At 32.2% G+C, this 27,945-nt stretch overlaps 1 protein-coding gene across 3 annotated transcripts in view; it reads right to left on the minus strand.

Moving 5' to 3' along the window:
• Nucleotides 1-27,945, minus strand: part of SSBP2 (single stranded DNA binding protein 2) — a 317,496-nt gene that overhangs the window by 58,890 nt on the left and 230,661 nt on the right. For all 3 annotated transcript variants that reach the window (XM_063084982.1, XM_063084986.1, XM_063084993.1), the window contains exons 5-6: nt 25,597-25,686; nt 6,847-6,906 (exon numbers count right to left, since the gene is read on the minus strand). In XM_063084982.1, the coding sequence (XP_062941052.1) occupies nt 6,847-6,906; nt 25,597-25,686 (150 nt within the window). The remainder of the gene's footprint in view (nt 1-6,846; nt 6,907-25,596; nt 25,687-27,945) is intronic.

A 27,945-nucleotide genomic window follows, 5' to 3' on the forward strand; every position in this document is an offset into this window, starting at 1 on the left:
TAATGTTTCTTTTTTTCTTTTTGGTACCAGGACACCATGCAACACATGTTGCATTTAGTTGTCATGTTTCTTCATGCTCTTCTAAGCAAAAACAATTCCTATTGTTCCTGTCTATCTTTACCATGTCTTCAACAGTTTTAAAGAGAACAGGACTTAAATTCCTATACCTTAAGGTATAGGATCTTATACCTTACTTTCATAGAACTTAAGTAACTTAAGTATTGTCATGGCTTGTTTTCTTCACTGTATCTCCAGACTGTAAGCTCTACAAGAGTAGAGACCTTGTCTGTTCCTACTGTCACAGAGTAATAAATATTTATTGAAGAAGTAAAAGGAATAGGGTTTAGATTGGATAATATGATGAATCAGTGATAACGTCATAAAAGAGACTTCAAAGAATGAACAACAACAACAACAAAAAGATAAAAGATTTAATTCTTTGAAAATACCAAGAAGAAAGGAAACTAAAACTGAGTGGGCATGAAATTAGGAAGGGGACCAAAACCAACATTTCAGAATGCACAAGGTGAGTTTCAAGAAGGAAAAAGCAGCCAACACTGTCAAAGGTTCTAAAGAAAAGAAGTAGGAGGAAGACTAAAAATATATGACCAATCAACATTATTTATTTTCAATTGTGAACTTGCTTTTTAAAGTCTTGCTTAAAATTCTTGCTTCTTTAAGTCTGTAAGCAGAGTTACACAATCTGGACTTTGACACAATTTTCAAGTCCCATTGCAGACAATGGTGTTTTATCACTAGCAACCATTTTCTTCAAACTTTTACTTTTTCTAGTTTATCTTGGAATATCAGAACAATTGACAAATTTTTCTTGTTTCTATTTATCACTTAAAAATATAGCATAATCTTATAGAAATCATGACCAATGTCAAGGTGTCTTTCAAAATGAGTGTCTTTATCTAAATTTAACTCTTTAGTCACCAGTGTTTCTCTTTTACAGTAAGTCAAGCCTCTAACTTTTAAAACATTAAAACACTTTTATCAGTCCTGGGATGACTAGATGACAGCTTTGCGCATCAATAGGAGCATAATCACTGCATTCTTTAAACCTTTAATATCAGAAAAATAAATTTATATATCTTGTGGTTAACATTATTTCCATATTTTTAATATGTTAAATGTATTCCATTCATACTTGTTTAATTAGTAACAAATTTTGGTGCACATTTTGTTCTATAAAAGATCTTCATTCTGACAGAAAAAAATAACATTAATGATGAGGGTACTTAAAAACAATAAACATAGCTTCAACAATGATGTACACTTGTGAGCAAGTACATTTGTGTCAGGCATTGTGCTAAGCTCCTGATATTTATTATTTCACTCAATGATAACAACAATCCTATGAGGTTATTATTATTAATCCTTTTTGATGATATGAAACCAAGGCTTAATACATAAGTAACCTGTTAATTTGTCCATGATTATACCATTTATAAGTAGCAGAGTCAGGGCTTACTATCAGATCAACATACTTCAAAAGTTCTGCAAGACAAGAATTAAGGCCTAGAATTTAAACAAAATAATACCAAATTTTACTGAAACAGAAATAATTGAATGGAGAAACTGCTTGTTTCACAAAAGAATTATTTAGTCTACAAGTGATTCATCATGATTCATCATGCTTTTAAGACGTAAGTCAGTTAACAATTTTGATCTACCAAAATTTTTTAGTGAGGCTCTCAATTATATGAAATGGAGAAGAATCATGTAATTAAGAAGTATTAGAACTAGAAGGGATTTTAGAAATACCTGAGTCTACTCTTATTATTGAGGTAAGAAAACCAAAGCCCAGAAAGGGTAAGTGACTTGCTTAGAGTCATATGCTGCTAGTTTTTGCACATAAGATGCTTGACACATTTAGTTCCTTTCAACAATACCACTGTTTTTTTTTTTTCTGTCAAAAGGCAATATCAACTTTGTATCCCAAAGATATGTACAATCAATCATGTTTCAACAAATTAAAAAACCCAAAAAACCATAACATTTTTTGGAAAAAAAGGCAATATCAATGGAAAAGATATTAAAAGGATGTTTGACAGCTCACCATGTGACACATATATTTACTTACTATTTTTCTTTTTTCTATACTTCATCACTACAACTACACTGTTCAATAAAATAGCCCTTTGCCACATGCAGCTATTTAAGTTAAAATTAATTAATGAAGTTAAAAATTCAGTTCCTCAGTCACATTAGTCATACTTCAAGTGCTCAAAGGTGCTTAAAGTACTACAACTATTGCATATGACAGTGCAGATACAGAATGTTCCCATCATCCCAGGAAGTCCTATTGGGCAGGGCTGAGTAGGAATGTCAGCTCCACAAGAAGAGGGATTTTCACTAGTTTGTTCACTGATACATCCCCACAACTAGAATGGTGCCTGGCACATAGTAAACCTCAAGAGATAGCTGTTGAATTACTGAATATTTCTGAGAGAGATTTTGTATAGCCCATGAAGTTTCTAACCGAATATATGGCAATGCATATTTTGTACTAGCTTATGTCTATGATAAAATGACTGCAAGACCATATGTTTTAGAAAAAGAAGTAAATTATCAGAAATCTCTATATAACTGTATCTTCAATTAGTTAAGATTTTATGGGATTCACTATATAAACTTATCTTGGTTTGGGAAGGAGAATGAATTGGTTAGACATACTGAATTTGTTAATTTCCTTTGCCTACAAAGGTAGAAAATAATTGAAAAAAAGACATATATAATAAGATAAACTTGAAATACAAAGTCATAAGGAAATAATATGTTTTTAATTTTGTTGCACTGAATTTCAAATAACATTAAATATATGAAAAGTATAATTATTACCATAACAAAAAAAATGAGATCTCAATGATAGAAATATTCTGAACTGGCCAAAGAAGCTACTTTATGCTTTCCATCACTAACCACTAATTTATTAAACAGGTATAACATATTTGATTTTTAAAGTTAAGAGATTCACTAAAGCCCTCCTTCTTACAATTTCAGCTATAAGACTCCTATTATTTACTCAATGTAGAACATATTTGTCTTTAGGAAGCTGAAGTCTTTCTTATGCTTCATATTGATATCATTAAGTAAGTCAAACTCTACATGCAAAAAACTTTACAAAGATACAGAATTATTGATAAAGGATATGCTAAGTAGCATTTATCCTGAATAAGAAAGAGTAAGTACATAGTTTGTTGGAAATATAGGTATCCTGGTTACATGGGAATATAGAAAATTTATTTTCAGCATGAGAATAAATAACTTTTCTTCTGCTCAAATGCCTGCTGATATTTTCCCTATCTGAAAAAATGAAAAAAAGTCTTTTTAAGATTTGCTTATCCTTAGCATCCATTATGTTTATCTTTTCACCATGTAAGAACTATATATTCAATATTAATAAAGTATAACCTATAAAATAAATTACCAGAAGAATAAAATATCTCTACTTTTATTTATCTATGTATACAATTAATTAATATCTTTTTCTAATCACAATGTAATACCTGCTCATTTCAAACTTTAAAAATACAGAAATTTAAATAAAGCAAAATCATTCATAATCCTACCGCCCAGAAGTAAAGAATATGGTCCTTAACAGTCTTTTTGACAAAAGTACGTACTAGGGGGCAGATGAGTGAGGGAAATTCCTTGGGTTTGTACAGTTATACAGCAGAGGTGATATAATATATGCTTTGTGATTTTTTTTTTTACATTTGGTAACAGATCATAAACATTTTATCATATTAATAAATTCAATTCCATAGCATGCTTTTTAATATCTGCATTCATGTATTTCATCATTTGGATATACCATAATTTATTTAACCACTCATCTATTATTGGATAGATATCTTTAACAGTTTTGGTAAAATGGTGAGATATAGTGTGTTTTTAGAATACCAAATTCAACTTTAGAGTATAAAATGGACAGCAGCATTAACTATGTGTTATCTCAATTCATATATCAGTTGATAGTATTGCAGGAATAGTGAGAAATAGAGTACAAGTATTCGAAATTCTATAGGATCCATAAATCAAAAGTTTAATTATTTTTGGTGTCACTCATCTCACTAATAGTCACTGTATTTCTGGCTGCCTTGATTTCTTCAACATAGTTGTTAAATGAATACTATCAATTTTTGATTAGATATCTTATCCATGAAAAGGATAAAGAACTGTTCTACTCCAGATTATGGATGCTTCAACACCAAGGACCCCTTCTCAGAGCTGAACCAATTCCAGTGCAAAATTGTACAGTCAAATATATTTTGTGGACTTAATTTCCATGTTTCATATGTTTTCTCATACATATTTATTCTCTGCTATATGGCATATTTTGTAATTTGACTTTTCTTTCATCATTTTAGACACTGTTACTTCGTATATTTTTTCAGCATAGTGATTTAGACCATATTTCAAACACCCAGTCCTACAAATATACAAACAGTATACGCCATTATGGATTTAGTCCAGAAGCATAAAAACTATCTCAGGAGAACTTAAGTTAAAATATGTAGTTTAACCATTCATAATTATAAATTGTGAAGGATCTGTTTATTAAAGGGATGTCTTTTACATATTCAAAATGACTAGTCAATACCACTGAAGAGGTTAATGTTTGTTTCACTTTCTATTTTCTTAGATATAGCCTATTAATAAAACAAAACTTTATTAGTTTATGATCAATTTAAATGAAAACTAAATTTAAAAATACTTTAACCCATTTGTATTTTTATATACATCACTCCAGTTAATCACCAAAAATTGGTTTGCCAATTCTACTTTAATGAGTACATAACGAAATTGAAGAACTGTGTTTGTGCTTGAAAAGGTCATGCTCCTAAACAGGTTAAACATTTACTAAAACAATATTATTTATACAATTAACACAATTATTTTAAAAAACAGTATAACTGTAAATCATTATAAGTCTGGATGATAGACATTTGAATTAATGAAGTTCAAATATGTGTGTGTGTGTGTGTGTGTGTGTGTGTGTGTGTGTGTGTGTTGCAGGGGAAGGGGACAGACAAAAAAGAGCCACTCACATAAGAGTACAACTGTATTAAAATACATTTAGGTAAAGACTATTTAAAATTCTTGAGGAAGGTAAGTTTTTATTGCCTCTTTTTAAAATCCAAAGACATTACATACTTGTTCTTAAAAAATTTCAAACAAACTAGATTTACTATTTCACATCCCCACACCGACCTGTTCTTAAAAGTGTCTTACATTTTGTCTCTATGAATATGAAATCTAGCATAGTATCTTATACACAGTAGGCATTTCAACATTGTAAATGAATGCAATTCTAATAATTCCATCACATTTTTATCACTGATACATAATATATGGAGTAAAAAAAAAATTCTAATAATGCACTGAAGCAAGAATTTCTCATTTTTCTAACAGATTTTCAGAAACCTCCTAGACCTCCATAATATACAAAGCTATGGTTGGGATATCTGAAACACCATGAAGCCTCCCAAAAGAGATGCAAATTTCTGCCCTTTAAAAAGAAATTTAACAACTCAGGCACCTATATAAGTAAATGTTACTGTCAATATACACAGGTTCACCCACAGAGAAAATAAAATTCCCATATGTTGGAACACTTGGCATCTTTAAACTTCTGTTTCCTATTTCATGCCATGTTCTCCTGGCCCTATGTACTGAATGCAGATTCAGTCTGTAATGTGACAGCTGCTTCTGTGAGGACTGCCAAGCACTGTAATCATGAGATGACCCACCACTGCTTCCTGCTTAAAGTTCTCTCCTGGGGGTGACACTCCCCGCTGTGTACTAGAAGCAGAGAACACCAGCAAATTGGGACACTTCAAAGACAGAATAATTTCAATACAAGTTAGGAAAGGAGAAGCAGAATTCTGTTGCTATCAAGTGAATTAGTAACTGAAACTTTTTGATTCCATTTTTTGGTAGGGAAAGAAGTAAAAATGTAAAGAGAATGAAAAAGAAAAGAGAATTTATTGCAGTAACAGAATCTACTTGCGATCTGGGATAAAGATGAAGCATACAAATAACAAAATTAGAGAAAGTGACAAGATAATTATCTTGACATAAATATTCTTTATTATTAAGCATTTAATTTCTTCTTGTGTTATATACATGCCTACTGCCCATATCTTAAAATTCAGATATAAACTCTTTGCAAGTAAAAATTGTTTTACATTCTTTAACAAATACTTATATTAATTTTTAAAAAACTATTTGAAAACAAAACATTATGAAGTTTCAGAGTTCTTGTATATTAAAAATGTTCAAAGATCTATCACTCCTAGAAGCAGTTAATTATTTGCCTGATAAGACATTATAACTGGGCAAAATTTATACGAATGTCAGAGGCATTATACTGAAACTATGTTATATGGAAGTATACCAAAGTATGTTCATAGAAAATGTTATTGCCATCCTTTAAATGAGAGGATAATTGGCATTTACCAAAATTATATACATTTTTAAAATTATGTTCAAAATATAAGGGGAACTCCAAGGGTTTGCAAACTTTTTTCTTTGAAGATCCAGATAGTAAATATCTAGGGTTACAAGCTCATATGGTCTCTGTCATGACCACTTAAATGTGTACTGCAGTGTCAAAGCAGCCACAGACATATATATAAACAGATCTGTGGGGGTATGTTCCAGTAAAACTTTATTTACAAAAACAGCCAGCCTATTGGCTGGGCTGTAGTTTGCCAATCCTTGAAGTAGATTACATATTACTAAAAGTAGCATTAAAGGAGGTAAAGGATAATTTTATATTTCACTTTCAAGATCTTTATTCTTAAAAAAAATTAAGAAGCACATAAATCTTACCTGATTAGGTATCCTCAATGGGGGCCTTGGACCTCCAGGGTACCGAGGTGACATAAAAGGCTATTGAAGTAAAACAAACAAATAAACAAAACAAAAAACAGAATGTAAAATACAGATCTGAAAATAAACTACTTTAAAAAAATTTTTAGGACTGTATAAAACATAAATCAATTTACTTTCCTAGGTAGCTGCTTTCAGTAGAGTACATATTTTTTTAAAAAATTACCATCCTTTTTTTATTTTGTAGACTATCTGGAAAAAATTTCCAAAGAAAATAAAAAAACATCAAAGATAACTAATATCTAATAGCAATTTTTTTAAAATTATGAACTTTTATTATGATAATGATATCTAACTGGCAAAAAATAAGATTAAGAAACAGGTAAATGAATCTCAATAAAGAATTTGGGGGGAGAATTTACTGGCTACATTATTATACAAATTAAGTTTTGAAAACATACTTTTGACTGAATTGTCGGGTTTGATTATCAATTTCCTTTAATAATTTTAAACTTGCCAAATTTCACTTTTTCTCATGTAGCTCTGTTTAAAATGATATAGAAATTTCTTTTCCAATGGTCATTTGTGGTCATAAAGTTTTGGCTTCACCTCATCATTGGCTTATTACACAGTAATTCAAAATTGACTATAAATTCTGAAGTTGAAATTTCTTTGCATATTTTGAACCTAGCAGATTATGAAGTATATACTTTTAACCAAAGAAAAAAATGTTCCTAAGACCATTAGGGGACTTCTGGTCAAGATGTTGGAACAGATGGTCCCCAACATCACTCCCTCCCACAAATCAACCAATTTACAACTATAAAAAAGCAACAACAGCCAAGCTGGGGCCACTAGAGCTCAGGGGAAGAGGAGAGACCTGCGGAATGCATGAAGGTGGGAGAAGCCATGATGAGAGAAAGAAAAAAACACTCTGACCATTTCGAGCCCCAGCTGCTTCCGGAATGGAGCTGCTGAGCTCATGGAGCAGGAGCTGTCAGAAAGCTGCAGCTGTGCCTTTCAGATGAAGTTGCTTGGAGACGGCAGGGGAGAAGAGGACCTTGGTGGCCCCTAGGCCAGCAATACCACTAATAGAGTTCTTGTGGACCCACATAGGACTGAGGAGCCATAACAACTGAAAAAAGGAGCCACTCACACCAGTAAGTCATTGCAAGGGACCGGAGCACAGCCCATTCCATGGGAAGTGTTTGGAGCATGGGCGGTGGGGGAGATGGGCCTACGGGGGGGAAGGCTGGGCACAGCAAGGACAGCTGATCTGCCCCCCAATCAGCAAAGGACTACTCAGAGGAGACTTGTCAGGAATATAGAATTGCATGGGGTATAGTTTGATGAAAAGACTCAGGCCCAGACCAGTATTTCTAGACAACCCAGGTGCACTGGATTTCACTAGAACTGCAAGTACCTATAAAGTCAACCATTAAAACCTGAGCTGCACAAAAAGCCTTCCTGAGGGAATGAGCAGCAAAGCAGCAATTTAGCTCAATCACACAGCTCAAGTACTGGTCCCCACAGGAAGTTCCCCATTTTAGAAGTAAGTAAAGGACAACAAATTAGTTCCAGCGCAGAATTTGAGCAGTGAGAACAGCAAATAATCCAACACAGAACTGAAAGAGAAAACGAAGTATCCACAACCAGAGACTAAGTTTGTTGTCAACTAATAAAGATCTCACCTTACCAAAGAACACCTATAACACCAAGAACAAACGGAGGTCCCCTGGGCTACCAAACCAGAAAAAGGGGAGGGCTGGGGGCCTCAGCCATGCCCCCCAACACGTGCAACCAATCCCAAGGGAGGGGCCTGAGGGCCTCAGCCACACACCCCAGTGAGACCACTGAGCCACCCCAAGAAGTGCCCTGGGCTCTCCTGAGTCAGGGCACTAGGGGGCCAAGGGCCCTTGGTCATGCTCCAACACGAGCAACCAGCCCAGCAATGACTACTGAGCTGCCATAGGACGTACCCCAGGCTCTCTCAAGCTGGGGCAGTGTGGGGCCTTGGCCATGTGTCCCCTACACTCACAGCCAGTCCAGCAACAACCACCGAGTTGCAGCAAGAAGGGCTCTGGGTTCTCAAGCTGGGGAGGTGGGAGGCGAGGGCTAGTGCCACACCCCCCTAACATCTGCACCCAGCCCAGCAATGATCAAGCCACTTCTGGAAGCCCCCCAGTTTCCTCTGTGGGAATGTGGGGGGTGCCACAGGCCTCAATCCCACCCCTCCTCCGTCCTCCTTCTTCCATCACATTTTCTTCCCCTTTCCCCTCTCCCCCTCCCTTCCAACTGCTTTGCAATGTCATAGAATGTAAAAAAATAATATTAATAAAAAAAAGACACAAAAAAAGTCAAGTTAACCTATATTGTTAGATGAATCAGAGGCTCCCTAAGATGTGTTTAATCTGTCAGTCCAGAAACTGTCTGAAAAATATTAAATTTATTAAATAAAGTATTATTTAAGTGATTGTCCAATGTTGCATAGAAAGAGAATATTTTTGACCATTCAAATTTGGACACCAAATTTTTAGAAGTTTATTAAATTACTCAAAATCCCAGTTTTTATTATTTTTTCCTAGAAACAAAAGAAAAATTATACTTTTAATTATATCTCAACCCATAATTACTTAAATGTAAGATTATTCCTTATATGTAATATCAGTAAGTCATCAACTCTAAAAGGTTTAATACTATTATCATATTAAGAATGGATTAATATAAATTGAGAATTAATTTAACATATAGCAAGTAGACAAAGGCATGGGCAAGTCAAATTTATGCACTTTACAGAATTAAATCCTACATTTATAATGTATTTTCTACAAACATTTTTAGAAATTAGGCTATACATGCTTTCCAGGGACATTTTAAAAGCACCCCCTGAAAAATGAAAATCTAACAAATTTATTTATGGATTTTTTTCTATAGTATCCTTGGATGGTCTGACAAACCAAGAAGAGGAACTTAATGAAGCAAGTATTTTGGACTTTTGATCATTGTGTTCATATATGCAAATATGTTCTCAGAAATTCATTTTATTTAGAGAGAAATAGCAGATTATTCAGATAGTATTGTCACCTCCAGCTGAGAAAACTTAAGTGAATTTTCCAATTTTAACAAAGTTGATTTTAAAAGTGTTTAGTTTTTGCATGTTTGATCAAAGTTGTCTCTCTTTTATCACTCTACTCTAAATTGGATTAATAAATTAACTCTATACTGCCAACTAGAAGTTATTACAATATTCACACTCCATACTCCCTCTATTATTTTCCCTTTCCTTTCTAAATTACCTGATTCACTTATGAAACTGTCTTTTAAATTCTGGATTCATTTTAAAATTTTAATAATTAAGTTTTGTGTCATTGGTTTTGTAATGGTTGCCTTTTCTTTTACAAAGTGATGTTTTATGACATTCATTAATTCAAAGTATAATATCAATTTAGTTTTTAAAATGCAGAGAAATAAATATAGGTTATTAATAATTCCTGTCTATAATAAAATCACTTTAAAATGGAATACAAGCTAGTAATTATGTGAAAAATATTACTAAATACCGAATCTTGAGATAAGTATTGAGAAGTATCTTATTTGAAATAGAGCATTTCAGATCTGCATATTCATCTGAATGTAAACATCCGAGTGTAAAAAGTTGTTAAAGTATTAATTTAATGGAATATTTGAAAAGAGAATTTCTTTCTGTAATGGACTGCATTGTGAATGAATGTATTTTAATGAGACTGACTGTACCTTCCTACCTGACTGTGAGGCCCTATCAAGGGACTGCTGTGAGGAAGGGTCAGTGTATGTGCTAGTTGGGAACTTGCAGGTCCCTGCAAAATAAGATTGGAAGAGAGACAGATCTGTTTCTAGTCAATTTACTTCCTCTTATATGTCCTCCTCCACACCAAAAAAAAAAAAAAAAAGAAAACCACTTATAAACTCTATATTTATACAACTGAAGCATAAAATAACAAAAATCTAGTTGATTTATATAAAGACCTATTACTTTTACCTAAAATATAAAGATTGTTGTGGTTAAAGTACTTTAATATAAAATTAGTGCTATTATAACAAAGCTCTTAATATTCAGATTGGCCCTTTCCTTAAATTATCTAGATAACCTCCTAAGTCCTCAATTGCCTAGTGATTTAGCTTGTGTAGACACAGAAACAGCACCCAAGAGTATGCATACTAGCAACCGAGAATATTCTGCACTATCATCTGTACTTCACTGTTCAGAAGTCAATTTACTTTCAATATAATTCAAGATACTAAAACAAATTTAAATTATTTAATGGCAAAATACTATTCTGTCTAAAAGATTACCTACAGATAATATAGATTATATCTATTGATAGCCATGTCAGTACTCCCTACATTAGTAACCTGGGAAGAACAGGTTCTTCAAAAGAGTTCTTGGCTATGAAATGTGCTTGCTCTTTATATTTGGGGCAATTTTTTAAAAAAAATAAAGTTTGAGCATCAAATATTTGCCTTAAGATATTATGATGGTGAATCAATATTATAATCGCAAAAAGCCTTTCCCTGAAAGAGTTATTTATAATGTGTGTAGAAAAAAACATTTGTCTGGGAGTCAAGGGCCTGGATTCTAGTTTTTGCACCACTGTTTATTAGCACAGTGGTCCTAAGCTTATAACCTTTCAGGGCTTTAAATTTCTCACCTTCAAAATGATGGAGTTGAACCAGATGATTTCTAAACTCCCGTATAAAATAAGAAATCTATGATTTTCTGTTAATTCTTTTAAGTATTACCCTCAAATACAAAGATTAGCATATTGTAGATAGCTGTAAATATTTGAGGCGTGTGGGGGTGGGATGGGGGGTGAGGATAAAGCCATATGCTCCCAAGGCACAAACCATCTTTATCAAAGAGCTGGGCAAAATTATTTCCATGCCTCACAGAGAAAAAGAAAAACCTAGTTGAAGAAGAATTACTCCAACAGACAACGGTGCTCTTTGTTGTATCAGATTAAAGATCAATGAGAACAAAAATGCTGCACTTACCAATTAGAAGGTATAGTAGAGATTCGTTCATTCAACAAATATTTATTAAGCACCCACAAAGGCACTGTTCTAGATGGCTGGACATATCAGTGAACGAAACAGATAAAGATCACTGTCCTCTGCTTAGGATTTTTCAAGGCTCATAATCTTGTAATTAAAGGAGAAACAATTTTCTAGAAAAAATGTTTTCTGCATCAGTCCACTAATCTGGAACAAATAGAATGTTCTCTTCACCAAATGGCAAGTATCAGTGAAAACCCAACGAAAATAATATTTCAATCTGGTGTCTTCCCTCAGAAGTCATATTACATCATCCCTGCTTGATAGAACATAAGTGCTATGAATGACTGAAAATCAAGGCTAAGTTTTAAAGAAGTTTCCAATTAGGCAAAACTCTTACAATAAGTTCTTTACTTTATAATGTATGATAAATTGGGTAGCACAGTCAGTACTCTGACATATGGAAACTACATTTACGGGTGTAAATTCTCATTTCCACATGTTTCAGTTATCTGCCTATGCTACAGACTGAATGTTTGTGTCCCACAAAATTCATATGTTGAAACCCTAATTCTCAATGTGATAGTATTTGGAGGAAGTGCCTTTGGGAGGTAATTAGGTTATGAGGTTGGATCCCTCATGAATGGGATTAGTGCTCTTATAAAAAAGAGGCACAGGAGAGATGCTCTTTCTCTGTCCGCCATGTGAGCATATGGCCATCTGCAAATCAAGAAGAGGGTGCTCACCAGGAACTGAATCAGCTCGTCCTTGATCTTAATCTTCCCAGGCTTCAGAACTCTGAGGAGCAAACCTAGTCTATGGTATTTTTGTTATAGCAGCCCAAACTAAGACAGCCTAGAGTGAATGGGATAACCCAAAGTAGAAGGAATAAAAAATATATGCAAAGTGAGAAAATAAATATTCAGTGACAATACGAAAGAAAAAAATACTCTGATAGAAATACAAACCAAAAGTCCAGCTCATTTCCTCCAAACAGTCTTTTAGAGAAAAAAAAAAAAATCACAACACTTAGAATCATAATTTATTTTGGAATGAATATCATTAAATTTTAAAAGATTACTATTTTCCATTACATTAAGAACTCTTCATGGAATTTTAAACTTCAGCTTCCCTAAGAGAGATTTTCCTTTATTCTTTACCCTTTCCACTAGTGAAAAGTAGTAGTTTCACTCTTCTTTGATCTTTCGTAAGCCTTTAGTGTTTTATCTCAACTCCCTAAGAATTAGAAGGAACTAGCTCTTTCGCTTTTCTCACACTAGTTGAAGGTAGGTTCCTCAGTCCAATTCTTTCCTTCTCCAAAGGTCCCAGAACCCTGAATAGGATTGTTTTACAAATAATTTAACAGTACTGAAATTACAGGTGATATGAACTATTTTAAGCCCTAACTTCTTTTGAGACACATATAATACAACTGAACATCGTAAACAATACATTGCTCAAATGTTAATTTTGTTAATGTTTTCTAACACTGCCAATACTTTCTAAAAAAAACCCCAAATCATATAAATATGATTCATCAACACAAGAGTATTTTCTATTCCTTGAGATTATTCTGTACTCTCCTTTCTCTGCAAAATAAGTTTCTATTAACCCCGAAAGGCCAGTTTAAATGTCACTTCCTCTTTAAAGAATCTTTTTAGGCTCCTTTCCCTCTATTTTGTTAGCACTGTGTGAACACTATTATCACAGAGGATTTAGTACATTGCAGTATACTGTATACATTAATATGAAGGAAACCCACTTTAGAGAAAAGAAAACAAAAAATATCAGAGCAAATAACTACCTTAATGTCAAGTTAATTAATCCGTAAAATAAAGCTGGTATTTCTTAAAATCCTTAAAATTGATATAGCAATGTATAAATCACTTTTATTTTAATTATTTCAACTTGGCTTTAGAAATTCTTCAGATCTTAGTTTTAAAGTATAAACTGATAATAAAGAAAATTTAAAATCATTTAAAAGTCAAAAAAATTTTGTTAAAATGCTAATTATTTAAGCATTTTCTATATTCTATATTTTATTTTATGAGCACAATTTAGAACAAATCGATGATGAAGAGAAGAATAACACTAACTTCTATAAAATGGACAAATGTAACTTTTAGAACAGTTTACACTTCAGAAAACAGAAATCTGAGGTACATTCTAAAACACACAATTAAAGAGGATTTATCTAATTTAAATTAACTTTGGACTTTTTTGAGAACAAAATTGTTCAGGTGAAATTTGCGTCTAAGTTTGAAAAAATTTGTTTTTAAATGAATGAAAGAAATACACAACTACCAAGTATAAGAAAATATGAACTTATAAAACAATTCAACAAGTGACCATTTAAAAATGACATCTTACTTCACAAAATCGCTCACTTAAAGTGTTATAAGTTCCATATTATACATTTATAATAAAATATGACATGCAATTTTATTTGAACATGCCATTTTGACACATTTTAAAGCAGGAAGTTTCACTTTTTTAGAGTTTACTAGATCAACCTTCTTATTTCATCTAAAAGAAAATCAAACACCAAATTTCTTAACGCCATTTTAGTTTTCTTACTTCTGTAACACCCTACTACAGGAATACCTTTATAGAATAATGGCATGTACACATACTTCATTCTTATGACCAACTGATCATAAATAAATTGCCTGACTTGGCACTTCCTCTCAGGCCCCCAGCTACTGTGCAATGTTGAATTCTTTACCCTGGCTCCCTAGCTCAAACATAAAAACCTGAAGAGGCAAAGTGCTAAGCAAGTTAACTTGCATATAAAGCACTAATTAGCATGTGATCTTGATTCCACAGATAAAAAGAAATGCAACAACTGAAATAAAATAAACTTAACAAGCTCTCTCTTTTCTTGAACATTTTTGGTGGAGTTCTGATAATATATGTAGTTTTTAGTCCATTTATTTGTGTTTTTAAGTCAAATGCTGACAGGGAATAGTAGAAGATGGGTGGAGACTGGTGGTAAATGGATGTGGTATTATTAGAAGAGTATCATCATTAAAATAAAAATATTCATTATACTGTGATAACTTATAACAAGGTTCATGAGAAAGGGAAGAAAGCAGCTAGCACATTCTAAGAGAGAATGTTCAGAGCAAGCATTTAATAAATATTTAGTTAATTTAGTAGTTGATTCATTGATTGAGCATTGAACAACAATGATGAAAGATTCTAAAAACCAGCAAAAGGTGTAATAAAGCTTGGTCCTAATGTATAAAATATAACCTGACCAATTTATTTGTATGGTTAAAAATAGGTAGTTTCTATTGATGTTGTGAAGAGTAAACCACACTATTGGTAGAGCATATCTGGTTGTCTAGCGAGAAAATTCATATACGTCTAGAGGGGAAAATCCTGCTTGCTTAAATAGGATAAATTATATCTTCCAAATAGGATAAATTATATCTTCCAGAGGGCCTACTAAGAGCACGTAAAGATGAAAGAGTTTGGGATCCCAAGAAGATACTGAGTTATAATTACTGAATTACAATATCCATATTAACAACATATAAGAGAACTTATAATTTGATGACTAATAAGGCCCTTTATTCTCTCCTACTGCTTTCAGGTTTCTCTTACTATTTCTAGGGTGTCAGTGTTGAAAATAATGATTCTTAGGCAGTTTTACAGAATAGCAGAATTTAGTAACCACTATTTGGTATAAAAGGATGTCAGGTTAATTTATGTATGATTTGGCAAGAAAGGTATGGTAACTTATGGGTCTTTCTGTGATGCACAGACCAGCCAAAAGAGCTGCTAACAATTCCAGGTAGCAGCTCACCTCTTGGTTGTTTGTCTCATATAGTGCCACGATTATACACAGGATCCTAATCTTTTCAGACTGAAATAAATTTAAAAAGGTATAATACTCAGGTCAGACTGAAATAAATTTAAAAAGGTATAATACTCAGGTCTCAGAAATAACATGTTCTAGCTTACATATTTTATTTCCATTAAAAAAAGGCTCAGCATTTGAGTAAGAACATTAAACTGGTTTAATTCTGGTTTCTTAATATCATAATGTCTTTAGCACATAACTATCTTTAGATCAAAAACCTGTAAGAAAATGATTATTCGCCAAAAAGTAATTTGCTTCCCTCAACATTCAGGCAAAAACACAAGGTATGAAGTGAAATACAGTCTGTAAAAATATGGGTTACCTTCAGTAATTATGTTAACTACACAAAGATCAAATATCTTCTTTGGTCTTGTACAGACATGGCTTTAGACATAGATTTAATCTTTCTTCTGATATTTTCAATGTACTGTTTTAAACAGATACAGGGAATAACACATAATTCTATTACATAATTATTCTAGGATCTAAAATATAATTTTATAAAATGATAAATATGACAGACCGTAATTATTTATCCATAGTCCTAAAGAGGTAATAAAAATGTTCACTAGAAGATTTAACCAAAAGCATAAATATTCTTTTAAAAACCAAATATTAATTTTTATTCAGTATGTGTCTATTTTTTTGGTTAATTCAGTTCTCTTTATTGTACATGATTATCTCTATGTAGATTTCTATTTTATATTTTACTTCAAGTAATTTTTTTTACTTATTTTTTTACTTATATGTAAAAAAAGCCTTCTTGAAGTATTTACTATCAAAAAGAAATAATATTGAGATTATTTTGAAAAACCATTAGAGTGCTGTCTGTGACTTCCTTAATTCATTTCAACATCTTTCATATAGGAATGTTCACATTTTTATTTTTATAAGTCCATGAGATGCTTCATGAGTTTTCGGTAGAAAAGTAATGATGCATAAATTATATATCAAATGAATTTTTTCAAAGTTACTTTACAATTCATATACCTTAATTTGCTTAGTTTCTTTTCTGTTTTTCATGAAGATCTCCATCAGACAGTACTGCCACCCAAGTGGATAAGACACTCTTGATTAACATATTTTAATTCTAACTAGTACTAATTTAATTTAGCTCTCAAAATGACATACTTGTGCTGGCATATTCTGCTGATAAGTGTAAGTATGTAGTTTATTGCCCATACATCTTAGATATTCTGTCATCATCAACACTTAATTAAAATAACTCACATAAAATAACTAAAGTAATAACAGATTCGGTTTTCTTCATGTTATTTTGGCAAGGCTAACCCAATACAACACAGAGTTACAAGAGGTTGATTCTTTTGATATAGATCTAGTCTAAGCATCAAAATTGGTCACTTACATTATGGGCCTTTTCAAGATGAGACTATTTCTCAAACATTCATTACCATATAGTCATTGGATTTAGGTGTGTGGCATTAGCCTTCTGGATTGTAAATGGGGACTATGCTGTCTGCTGATCTAATAAACTATAAAAGTTTAAATAACATTCTAATAAAATTTTTAATCTGTTTAAATCAATTTATATTAAGAAATACAGGCACACACATGCTTTTTGGTTTCTGTGAGACAAATAGCTGGAATTCTATATATAAGATGAATCTGGCTCTTGTGCTGCCTCCTACTACTGACTAAAGTGAAAGTGATGAATCAACACCTACATTAAAAAAAATAAATTTAGGTATGAAAATAAATATTTAAAATTTATAATTTATGGTATCAGGCTAATAAAAAAAATTAAAACATAATAAATAATTTTTAAAACCACCTTAACTTTTTTTTAAAGAATGCAAAAGTATTCCTCTCTTCTCCCTTTCCCCTATTTTATATTCATTCTTCCATGTAAACTTGTTCCAGATGAGAGTGTGGAGACAGGGACTTTGATTTACTTAAATGTACCACTGCAAAAAACACAACACTTTGTTCTGATACCTTGATATGCTGGGAAAGTTTTTACTGATTAAGCAGTCATCTTTTCAAATTCACATGCAGAGATAACATTTGTTATCTCTGAAACTAGCCTATGGGCTTGGTTTTCTGATATGACTGGCTGACTGTATATGTTTTTCTTTCTTAGAAATTTAAAAATACTGTCATATTCATTTGGCTACTTACTAATAAACGTGAAGTCTATACTTAAAGTTATTCAACTGATATCTGAACTACTGTAAAACGGTGTTTCTATAGAACACATTTTTATAGAAATTATTATTGCACCAAGAAGTCTGTTTTGAAACTAAAGCTAACTAATTTGACTAATGCCAAAAGTATAAATATGATGGGTTTTAAAAAGGTCATGAATGGATTCATATTATCTTTTAGTTCAATATTTCCACAAACTTTTTGAAGTACCCTCGTATAATAAGAGAATTCAAATTGCACAAATTTATTTTTTCATCCACATTTAAAACATGTATTTTGAAACATGTGTCTTAAACAGATACATGCACACAATAATTAATAAGAAAAATTCAAATGGAAAAATATTTACCGATGTCAAAAGTATCTGTAATGTCAGAGATCATTTATAGACTATAAAAATGACAGAAAACAGGTAGTATTCACATTTGCAGGCATTCTAAGTAATTAATTCTATTTTACACTTCCTTGATTAAGCATTATACTATGCACAAAGGGTGTCCAATTATTCTATTCCCTGGCATTATTTCTTACACTGATGAAGCTACCTGATTGCTTGGGAGAATGGATAACACCTGGCAATAGTTGATATTCTCTGCCCACAGCTGCCAGCAGAACTGTTTTCTTTGTCCCTCAGCAGGGATGAGGAGTTCACAGCCAACACATCACTCCCAGCAGCATTTCTCTGACCTCTCCCCACTTCTTCCTCCAGCTACTGCCTCATTTCTTACTTTCTTTAGAGCAAAACTCTCGGAAAGAGTTGGCCATACTCACTGCCTCCAATTTCTCTCTTCCTTGATGATCATGGGCCTACTTTCATAAAGCTTTCACCCCCACCATTGCATTGAACAGGGCCACCAATGACCTCCTTGTTAAATCCAATGGCCAATTGTTAGTCCTTGAATAATCTGACCTATCAGCAGCATTTGACACAGCTGATCCTTCTTCTTCTCCTTGAAACATTTTCTTCTTTTGGCTTCTAGCATATCATATCACCTGGTTTTCTTCCTACCTCATGGGCTGCTCCTTCTTATTCCTCTTTCTGTTTCCTCTTCATCTCCATGGCTTTTTAACATTGGAGCACCCCAGGACCCATCACTTCACAGCTTCTTGTCTCCATCTATGCTATTTTGGTGATGACATACAGGCTCATAGCTTTAAATATAATCCTTATGCTAATGACTCCCAAAGTTATCTCTCTAGCCCGAGTTTCAACCATAAAAGTCAAGACTCTGATATATTGTTCCTTACTCAACATTTTTTGAATAATCTAATAGCCATCTCAATCTGAACGAGTTCATAATTAAGCTTCTGATAGTCCCTCTCATACCTCCTCTTGAAGTTTTACCTCAATCAGTAATGTCAACTCCATTCTTCCAGCTGAATAAGCCAAAAGCCTTGAAGTCATCATTTACTTGTCTTTTTCTCTCACCAACACATACCCAAACCATTCCAAAATCTGCCTGCTCTACCTTCAAAATATAGAGAATCCACTTACCTTTCACCACTGCTACCACCTTAGTAGCATAATAATCTCTTGCCAAAATTTTGCAATGACATACAAACTGGTCTCCTTGTTTCACCCTTTATTCCTACAGATTAATCCCAACATGCAACCAGAATGACCCTGTTAAAACCCTCTACTCAGAGTAAAATCTGAAGTCCCTACAATAACCTACAAAGTTCTACTTGGTATGACTTTCTGTTGTCTACAATTTCATATCTAACTCTTCTCCCAGGCTGACACTCCACTTGAGCTACCCAGATCTTCTCCTTGTTCCTTGTAACAAACACTAACACGTTAAACTCAGGGCCTTTGCACCTGCTTGTTTCTCAGCCTAGAACACTTTCTCCCCAGATATCGCATCGTTTGTTCTCTCACTTACTTCAAGTCTTTACTCAAATGACATCTTTTTGATGAGTCTTTCTCTGGCCACACTAAAAAAATTTTTGCAATGCTTCCTATTTTCCTTTTCTATTTAATTTTTCTCCCTAGCCCTCATCACTGTCTAACATGTATTTTAAAATAATTATATATTTTGTTTAGTGGCTGTTTCTCTTAGTAGACTCTGAATTCTAGGTGGACAAGGATATTTATCCTGTTCATTGTAGTAACTCTGGCATGTGGGGGAAGCCACAGTATTTGTTGCTAAATGTCATTGGCAATCTTAATAAGTGGTTCTCAAATTTTAGTCTGTGGCTGGCTGGTTAGCTCACTTGGGAGAGTGTGGTGCTGAGAACACAAAGGTCAAGGGTTTAAATGTCCTTACTAGCCAGCTGCCAAAAAAAAAAAAAGGAAAAAAATAAAGCACGTTTTAAAAAAAATAAATTTTAGTTTATAATAAACAAAACAAACAATAACAAAACAACAAAAACCAAAGAATCTCTAGCCCCATACACCTCACCCCCAAGAATTCTGATATACTTGGGAGCTGGGTGACTCCCAGGACTCTCATAACTCTCATTTTAGTAGTCCACAGGACATACTTAGAGAAACATTGGTCCTTACCTTTTGGATCTCTTAAGTCTATCTCTTACCATATTCATGTAGAACAAGAATGGACACACAATGGCTCACAACCCTAATCTGGCCCACCACCTATTTATTTTGTAAATAAACTGGAACACAGCCATGCTCATTAATTTGCATAGTGTCTGTGGCAGCTTTTATGCTAGAGTAACAGAGTTGAGTGGTGGTGATAGAGACCATGTGGCCTGAAAAATCTAAAATATTTACTATCGAGACCTTTATAAAAAAAGTTTGTCAACTCCTTATATAGAAGATAAAACAAATTATTTCTGAACATCACCTACCGATGTTATTTTTTAAAAAAGCTGAAGGCTTCCTAATATACACTTAACATAAATCTATCCCACTTACAAAGGGAATTAATACTCTATTTAATAACCCATTCCTTATCTTTAAGTCCCAAAAGAATGCTGACCATTTTTGTTTCTGTAACCAATATTAAATAAAAACCAAAATTTGTGTTATAAATAGCCTTTGCATTCTTGCAATTTGCTCTATATAAATTTTTTATAAAGGGACTTTAATAAAACCTGCAGCACTTTGGGAAAAAGTTTTAATAAGATATTTTAAAAAGAAAAAACTTATTTCAAATTATCTGAAAAACAACTGAGCTCTTATCACAGATGTAATTTTAAAATATGATATTGTATTCTTTCATACTAAAGGATACCTTTAGCTTGCAGGAGGAGCTTGAAGGTTAAAGGAAAACCAAATACTGGTCTAGGATAGCCAACCTAGCCTTTTCCTTTGACAAACCGAAAAAAAAAAAAAAAAAAAAACATGGGTTTCCAACCAGAAAGTATTTCATTCCATTCTAATTGGAAAATCCAAGTAAAGACTCTCAACACCTGACACTTCCTTCTTTACTTTCTGTCCATCCAGTCACTGCTGTAGGGTCTTTAGTTGTCTGAACTGCAGTTTTTTTTAAAAAGCTTACTTAGTTATTCAAGCTGAGCAGTTTTAATTTGTTCTGATAGTTGAGGCCAGAAAAACTATTACCACAACTGCAGGATAGCATTATCAAAGCCAGCAGCTGTCAGGCACCTTTATTATTTTAGTTGCTTTTATCTTTATACTATGGAAAGACTTGCTCTATTTTCAATATTTAAAATCTCTGTTCTTTAAAGGGTCAAAATTACATTTTTAAGAAAATTTACACTTCCACTATCCAAATCCTGATGTATTTAATTCTGACAAATACTATTTCTAATCTCTGAATTTTAAAAATTATATTCTGATGTTAGACATTATAGTTTAATAAGTTAATTCTATTTGAGATTTTCACTACCCAACTCATTCAGTCTAAGAAAGGATATAATAACTAATCTTTTGGCTTGTTATCTATGATCTAAGATGGTATCTACAACTTCTAAGGAGAGTTAAGAGTATTTCTCCTGGTTTAGAGTCCTTCCTAAGAATGATTTTTGAAACAGCCATAGTCAGGAGAGATAAGAGGAAAGGCAGACTGTTGCAATTGAAGACAACACCCAGATTAATAATAGAAGGGAATTGAGAAAGCATGTAGACAATTTAACTATATGTATAAATAACATGGTAAAACAGGTGCTACTGATAATACGATGGTTGGATTCAGAACGTCTAAATAGAAATAGCAGAGGAGATAAATATAGATACTAAGGTATCTTTAAAATATAGGATTTATTTCCAGAAATAAATTAAATACATATCTACCTCCCAGAAACATTTAACCATGACTTATAAAGACATTTCTTCCTGTTTTTCAGTTTCAAGTGTTAGATTAAATAATTATTTTTCTCATTTTTTATTCATTTTGATTCTTTTGCTTTTAAAATATCAAGAATAATTCATTACTTTGAGCTTTTTTTTTTGTCCTTGTTGCTTTATAAATGTTGTTTATAGTGAGTCTTTTCTAGTCAATAATACCACCATGAAGAAAAAGAATTTTCTTACTATTTTTTTCTTCATATTGCGTTATTACTATGTCAAAGCATTAGGTCAGCTTGCTACAGTGCAGGCTTGCTAAAAACAGAACCTTTGGAAAATAGACACTGAACAAGTGGAGACATTTGCAAACTGCCACTAGATGGCAAAGCAGCTTTACCGTTGCTAATATTAGACCTGCAAACAAAATGTGACTTATGAACCTGCTGTGTAGCATGTTTTTTACTATATCAGAGTTTTGATCAGTTCAGATTTTAAAATATGAATGACTACCTTGGTCTGAAACTAATTACTTGATACACTTTATCTTCAACATGCATTTATAATCTTACTTCTGTCAAAACCTTACATTTATAATCCAACATCAACATATTGTTAGTTTTCAACAGTTTCAGTTAAAATAAACCTAAGAATCTAGTGACTAGAATATGATGTATCAAGATAAAAGTCAAAACAAAATATAAAATACATTAAAAATGAACAAAAGTCTATAGAGTTCAGAATTAAATATTTATAAGTATATCACACATTATAGATTCAAAGATATTATCTACATTAGCACTATTAAAACCTTATAATGTATTTTTATATAAAAAATATAAATACGTTTAGTTATTAGTGATAAAAAAGTTATAGTTTCCCTTTTAAAAGTTAAGAGCAGAAAGTAGAAAAAATAAAGCATTTCCACCCTCCTCAAAATTTTTCTTGAAATAAGAAAATGTCCATTACTTTTATGTTCTATAAGTTAAATTCACAAGAGAAGCTTTCTCGTTACTTACTCATCCATAAAATTATAGAACTTTATAAGGTAACAGAGTTAATAGTCAAATTTTTAAAAACACAAAAGATTGAATTCTTTTCCTTTGTTTTATTTAGTTCATTTTACTAAATTATTTTGATGATTATATATAAATGAGAAAAAAATCTAACTGTTCTAATTTCAATAAAATTGCAGGACTCCAAGACATTTGCCTGTCTTTTTCTATGAATGCTATGAGAATGAATAAATAGCAGATTGATGCTTTTAATATATAACTCAAATTTCTTAGCATACAATGAAACTTTTTAATAAGACTCAGCACAGGGACAGGAGAGTTAGAGTATAGACACAGTTCTTGGTACCTATGATGTATACTGACACTATATCATGCTCCTGTATTTTATTCTACTAAAACTGCCAAACAAGTTACATCAATGGCCACTTGCACTGTCTTCTCTCTGATCTCAAGCAGCAAGATTTCCCAGCTGAAGAAAGCTAGTTCCACAGTAGGAGTCACTTTGAGGGTTTATAAGATTTCTTATATGAATTACTCCTTTGACAAAAGACTCCAAGTAAATAAATATAGGTGTATATCTTCTTACCCTTTCATTCTGTACTTTCTCCCTGGACAATTTTAATCTACCCTTGTGGATTCAAGTGCCTTTAATATGATGATGAATGACCCTGCAATTTTTATTTCTAATCTAAATCACTGTACTAGACTTCACACCTGTAGGTCTATCAGCTTAACAGATGTCCCATGAGAACCTCATCTGCACCACCTCAAACCTATTCTCCATTTTGTGGTTCCTATCTCAGAAAATGATACCTTCACCTGTGCAGATTAGAGCCAAAACCAGGATATTATCCTTGAATTCATTTGTTCATACCCTCCTCCCCATATTTTTCTGTCTCTCAAATCTGTTAACTCTCCACATCCACTGCCACTATCTTAGTTAAGGCCATGATTAAATCTCATCTGGATTACTATACTTTAAAAGATAAATTTCAATGGCAAAAATCCTGACGACCTTGATTTGAATCCCAGCCCTGTCACTTTCTGACTTTGTGCAAATCGCTTATCTATCAATGCATTGCTTTTTCCATCTGTACAGTGGGAATGATAATACGGTACTTCACATTTAGGATTGTTATGAAAATTTAAAGTTTAATATATAAAGTTTAACATATAAATAAAAAACGTAATATAATAACATAAAGTTTAATATATAAAGCATTTAGAATGAAGCATAGCACATAGTAAGCACTTATTAAGTGTTAGGTATTATATCATTATCTTTAATGTTGGTTTTTAAACTAATAATCAAGTTATAATCTCTTCCTAGATTATAAGAAAGGGCCCCCAAGACAGAATGTGAGCTGTAAGAAAATTTCTGAAGATTTTTAATTACTTACGTATTAATATAGAGTAACTGAGCAAATAAGCATGTCCTAAAGGACCAGAGTTGGTACTAGGTTCTAATTATGACCTTTTTATTCAATTGACATACTTTGGAAAATTACTTATTTTATTTTTCTATTTTCACATTTATCAGTAGCTTGATTCACCTTACAATGATGGTATGGATTAACTAACAAATCATTATCAAGGACTTTGAAAACATAAAAGCTGAAGTAACAAATTAGCTTACAAGTACCTAATGCAATTCATTAACAATATAGCATATTACATTAATTCCTGTAATGCCTTCCAACTCTAGTTCTTAACTCCTAAGTTCTTAATTTTCTCAAAAGGTGTTATAAACTTAACTGTATTAAAAAAATAAATTTCAGAATCAATGTTGGACTGAGTTAGAAATCTGTAAGATTTAAGATGCGAATGCCATAAAATTAAAAAGCTATGTATTATAATTCTAAACTGATCATCATTGTTAAAATAAGCATTCTTTTTGAAATTTTAAAATACTAACATATATTTGAAAATCTTATCTTAAAATGCTATGTAATAATATCAATAAAAACTCCAGCTTAAGAGACACAAAAGATTTTCAAAACTATTTTGATATAGCCTATAATTCTTGATAAAGGAATAGATTATGATTTAGCTAATTTGAAAGTACAGCCAAATCTTGATTATCTTTAATCTGTGGAGATATTCGAATAGCTTGGATAGTTAAAAATCTGTCTCTTTCTAGAACCTCATCATTAGTCTCTTCTCCCACAAAATATCTACCACAGTTAACTTAATGGGCTAATTTGCATTTCAAGTCCTTTTCTTTCATAATTGAGCAATGAAATATCTAAACAAACAAACAAAACATAGGAAGAAAGGGCAATATGACAGATAACCAGTCTGAATAATTGAGAGTTGGCTTTACAGCATGATATTCACCTTAAGAATTAAAATAGCCTCATCCTCCTTCTTTAAATATATATATATATATATATATCTTTAAATAAAATCAATAGGAGTTCCTATGCCTTAACATTCCTAGTCAGAGTTTCTCTGAGTACCTGAAAGAACCCTGGTGGTACAGGACCTACTGGCATGCCATCTCCTGGGGGAATGTTTCCTAGCACTGGACTGGGAGCTGCTGCAGCACTCTGCAAAGAATAAAGGAGAAACAAACCTACATCATTACAGAGAAGGCACAAAACCTACAATCTGTTATCATTAGTCTTTGGAAGGGACACTTTTTCATTCCTGGGAACAAATACTGGTAATTTCCCCCACCCTAGAGGTAAATAAACTAAGATAAAACAGTTTAGTATATTACTGGCTAAGGTAGATGGTTTTAACAGGTCCCTTTAAACTTTGTGAGGTCAAAGAAGTTTAATAAGATGGCATATTTGAAAAATACATTAAATGCAAATAGTAATATGACAAAATGATAAAGGTTTAAGTAAATGCTTTATTTTAAGGCACAGGCATCTGAAATGGCAACATCAATAACAAACAGGTTACTATCTAGGTAGAAAGTATGAAGATGGCAGTTGTAAGGAGTTGAAAAAGAGAACTCTTTTTTAGATTATATTTTTTTATGTCATAAATAAGTAAAGTTAATTTTCTGCCTATAGGTGGCAACACTCACATTATTCACTTTCTGGTATACAGTAGTTCCCCCCTTATCTGTGGTTTCAGTTACCCACGCTCAACCTAGGTCTGAATATAGGTGAGAGTACAGCACAATAAGGTATTTTGAGAGAAAGAGAGACCACATTAACATAACTTTTATTAGAGTATGCTGTTATAATTTTCCATTTTATTATTATTGTTGTTAATCTCTTATTGTGCCTAATTTACAAATAAAACTTTATTATAGGAAAAAACATGGTATATATAGGGTTTTGTACTATTCATGGTTTCAGGCATCCACTGGGGGGATTGGGAAGTATCCTCCACAGTTAAGGGGAGACTACTGTACTATAACTGATAGCCGAAATACTATAGAGTGGGGAGGATGAAAAAGTAGATGGGAGATTAAATAAAAGAAAGAAATTAGATTTGGAGAGATTAGTCTCATACAAATTATGAAAAAAATAAGATTGAAAAATGCAAAGTCTACTTTACTTGCAAATTATTTCACGGAATCCCAACATTTTATGAGATAAGAGTAGGAAATACTGAGTTAGTCCCTTTGTAATCAAATCACGGTTATAGATTTAATACTTACATAGAGCAGTTATACATACAATTGTTCTACAACCATGGATTTCATCACTCAACCTGATTAGACATATTATAAATACTAAGAACAGTCCAGAAGGGACCATAAATATGCTGAAGACAGATCAGGTTGAACCTAACAGTCCTGCTATTAAAAGAAATAAAAACAAATTTTGTATTTAGTGTATCTGTAGCACTGTCCTCACCTATACATCGGTGTATTCATTCACGCATTAACATTTCAACAGAATATGTAAAATTTCAGTATATTTGTGACACATATATAAATTGATAAAAATACTAAAGTTGTTACTAAATAATATTAAACTATAGTACTTGCAGTTGTTAATTATTAAGGCCAATGATTTTAGTATTTACTGAGAAAGTCAAGATTTAAATTGTGGTAATCTGAAATGTTACTTTCTTATGAATGTCAAAATTTTAAACTTCTGATAAAGCATACGAGTATAAAAGGAGAAATAGTACTTCTTAGATATTAAGATGAAACATTAATTACTATTCTATTTTAAGAAAAACATGCAAAACCATTCAGTGTATATTATTTTAATACCTACTATTTGCCAGTTATTCTATTTTACTTTATATAGCAACACTCATGTTTTTAAAAAATGAAAGGCAGATTGCATTGTTTCATTTTAACTAAACTTGTGTAAAATTTTAATACACAATGTTAGAGTAAGAGGGAAAATTACCATCAAACAGTTACCCTCATTTAGTTTAAATATGTATGACTACACCCAGATGTAGGAAAAAAGATTTCATCTACATCTTTAAGGCTGCCCATTAATGTCATGTAAAAGTTGCTCTTAGTACTAAAGGCTTGAAATGGGATGTCACTATTGTTTTAATTGCAGAACAGAGTTTATTTTCCAGTCAAAAGACATGTAAAAAAGACGTGTTTAGAAATCACAGTCAACTATACTTTTATAGAAACATACACTATAACATTTAGCATGTTTACAAAATGACAAAACAATTCACTGAATGACTGCAACTTCTTAGTGTAGCTCAAAGATATTATTTTTCCCTCAATTCTAGTTGCCTAAAAAGTGTATAAAAGAAAAAAAAAGTTTGTTTGCATCTAAACTAACACTGAACATGTAAAGATGTTTGTAAAGAAACAGATTAAATTCACAGTTAAATATCTGGCTAATGGTTTATTTATTTATTTTTCC

Source organism: Cynocephalus volans, chromosome 2, assembly GCF_027409185.1.
Source record: "Cynocephalus volans isolate mCynVol1 chromosome 2, mCynVol1.pri, whole genome shotgun sequence".
NCBI classification, from domain to species: Eukaryota; Metazoa; Chordata; class Mammalia; order Dermoptera; family Cynocephalidae; genus Cynocephalus; species Cynocephalus volans.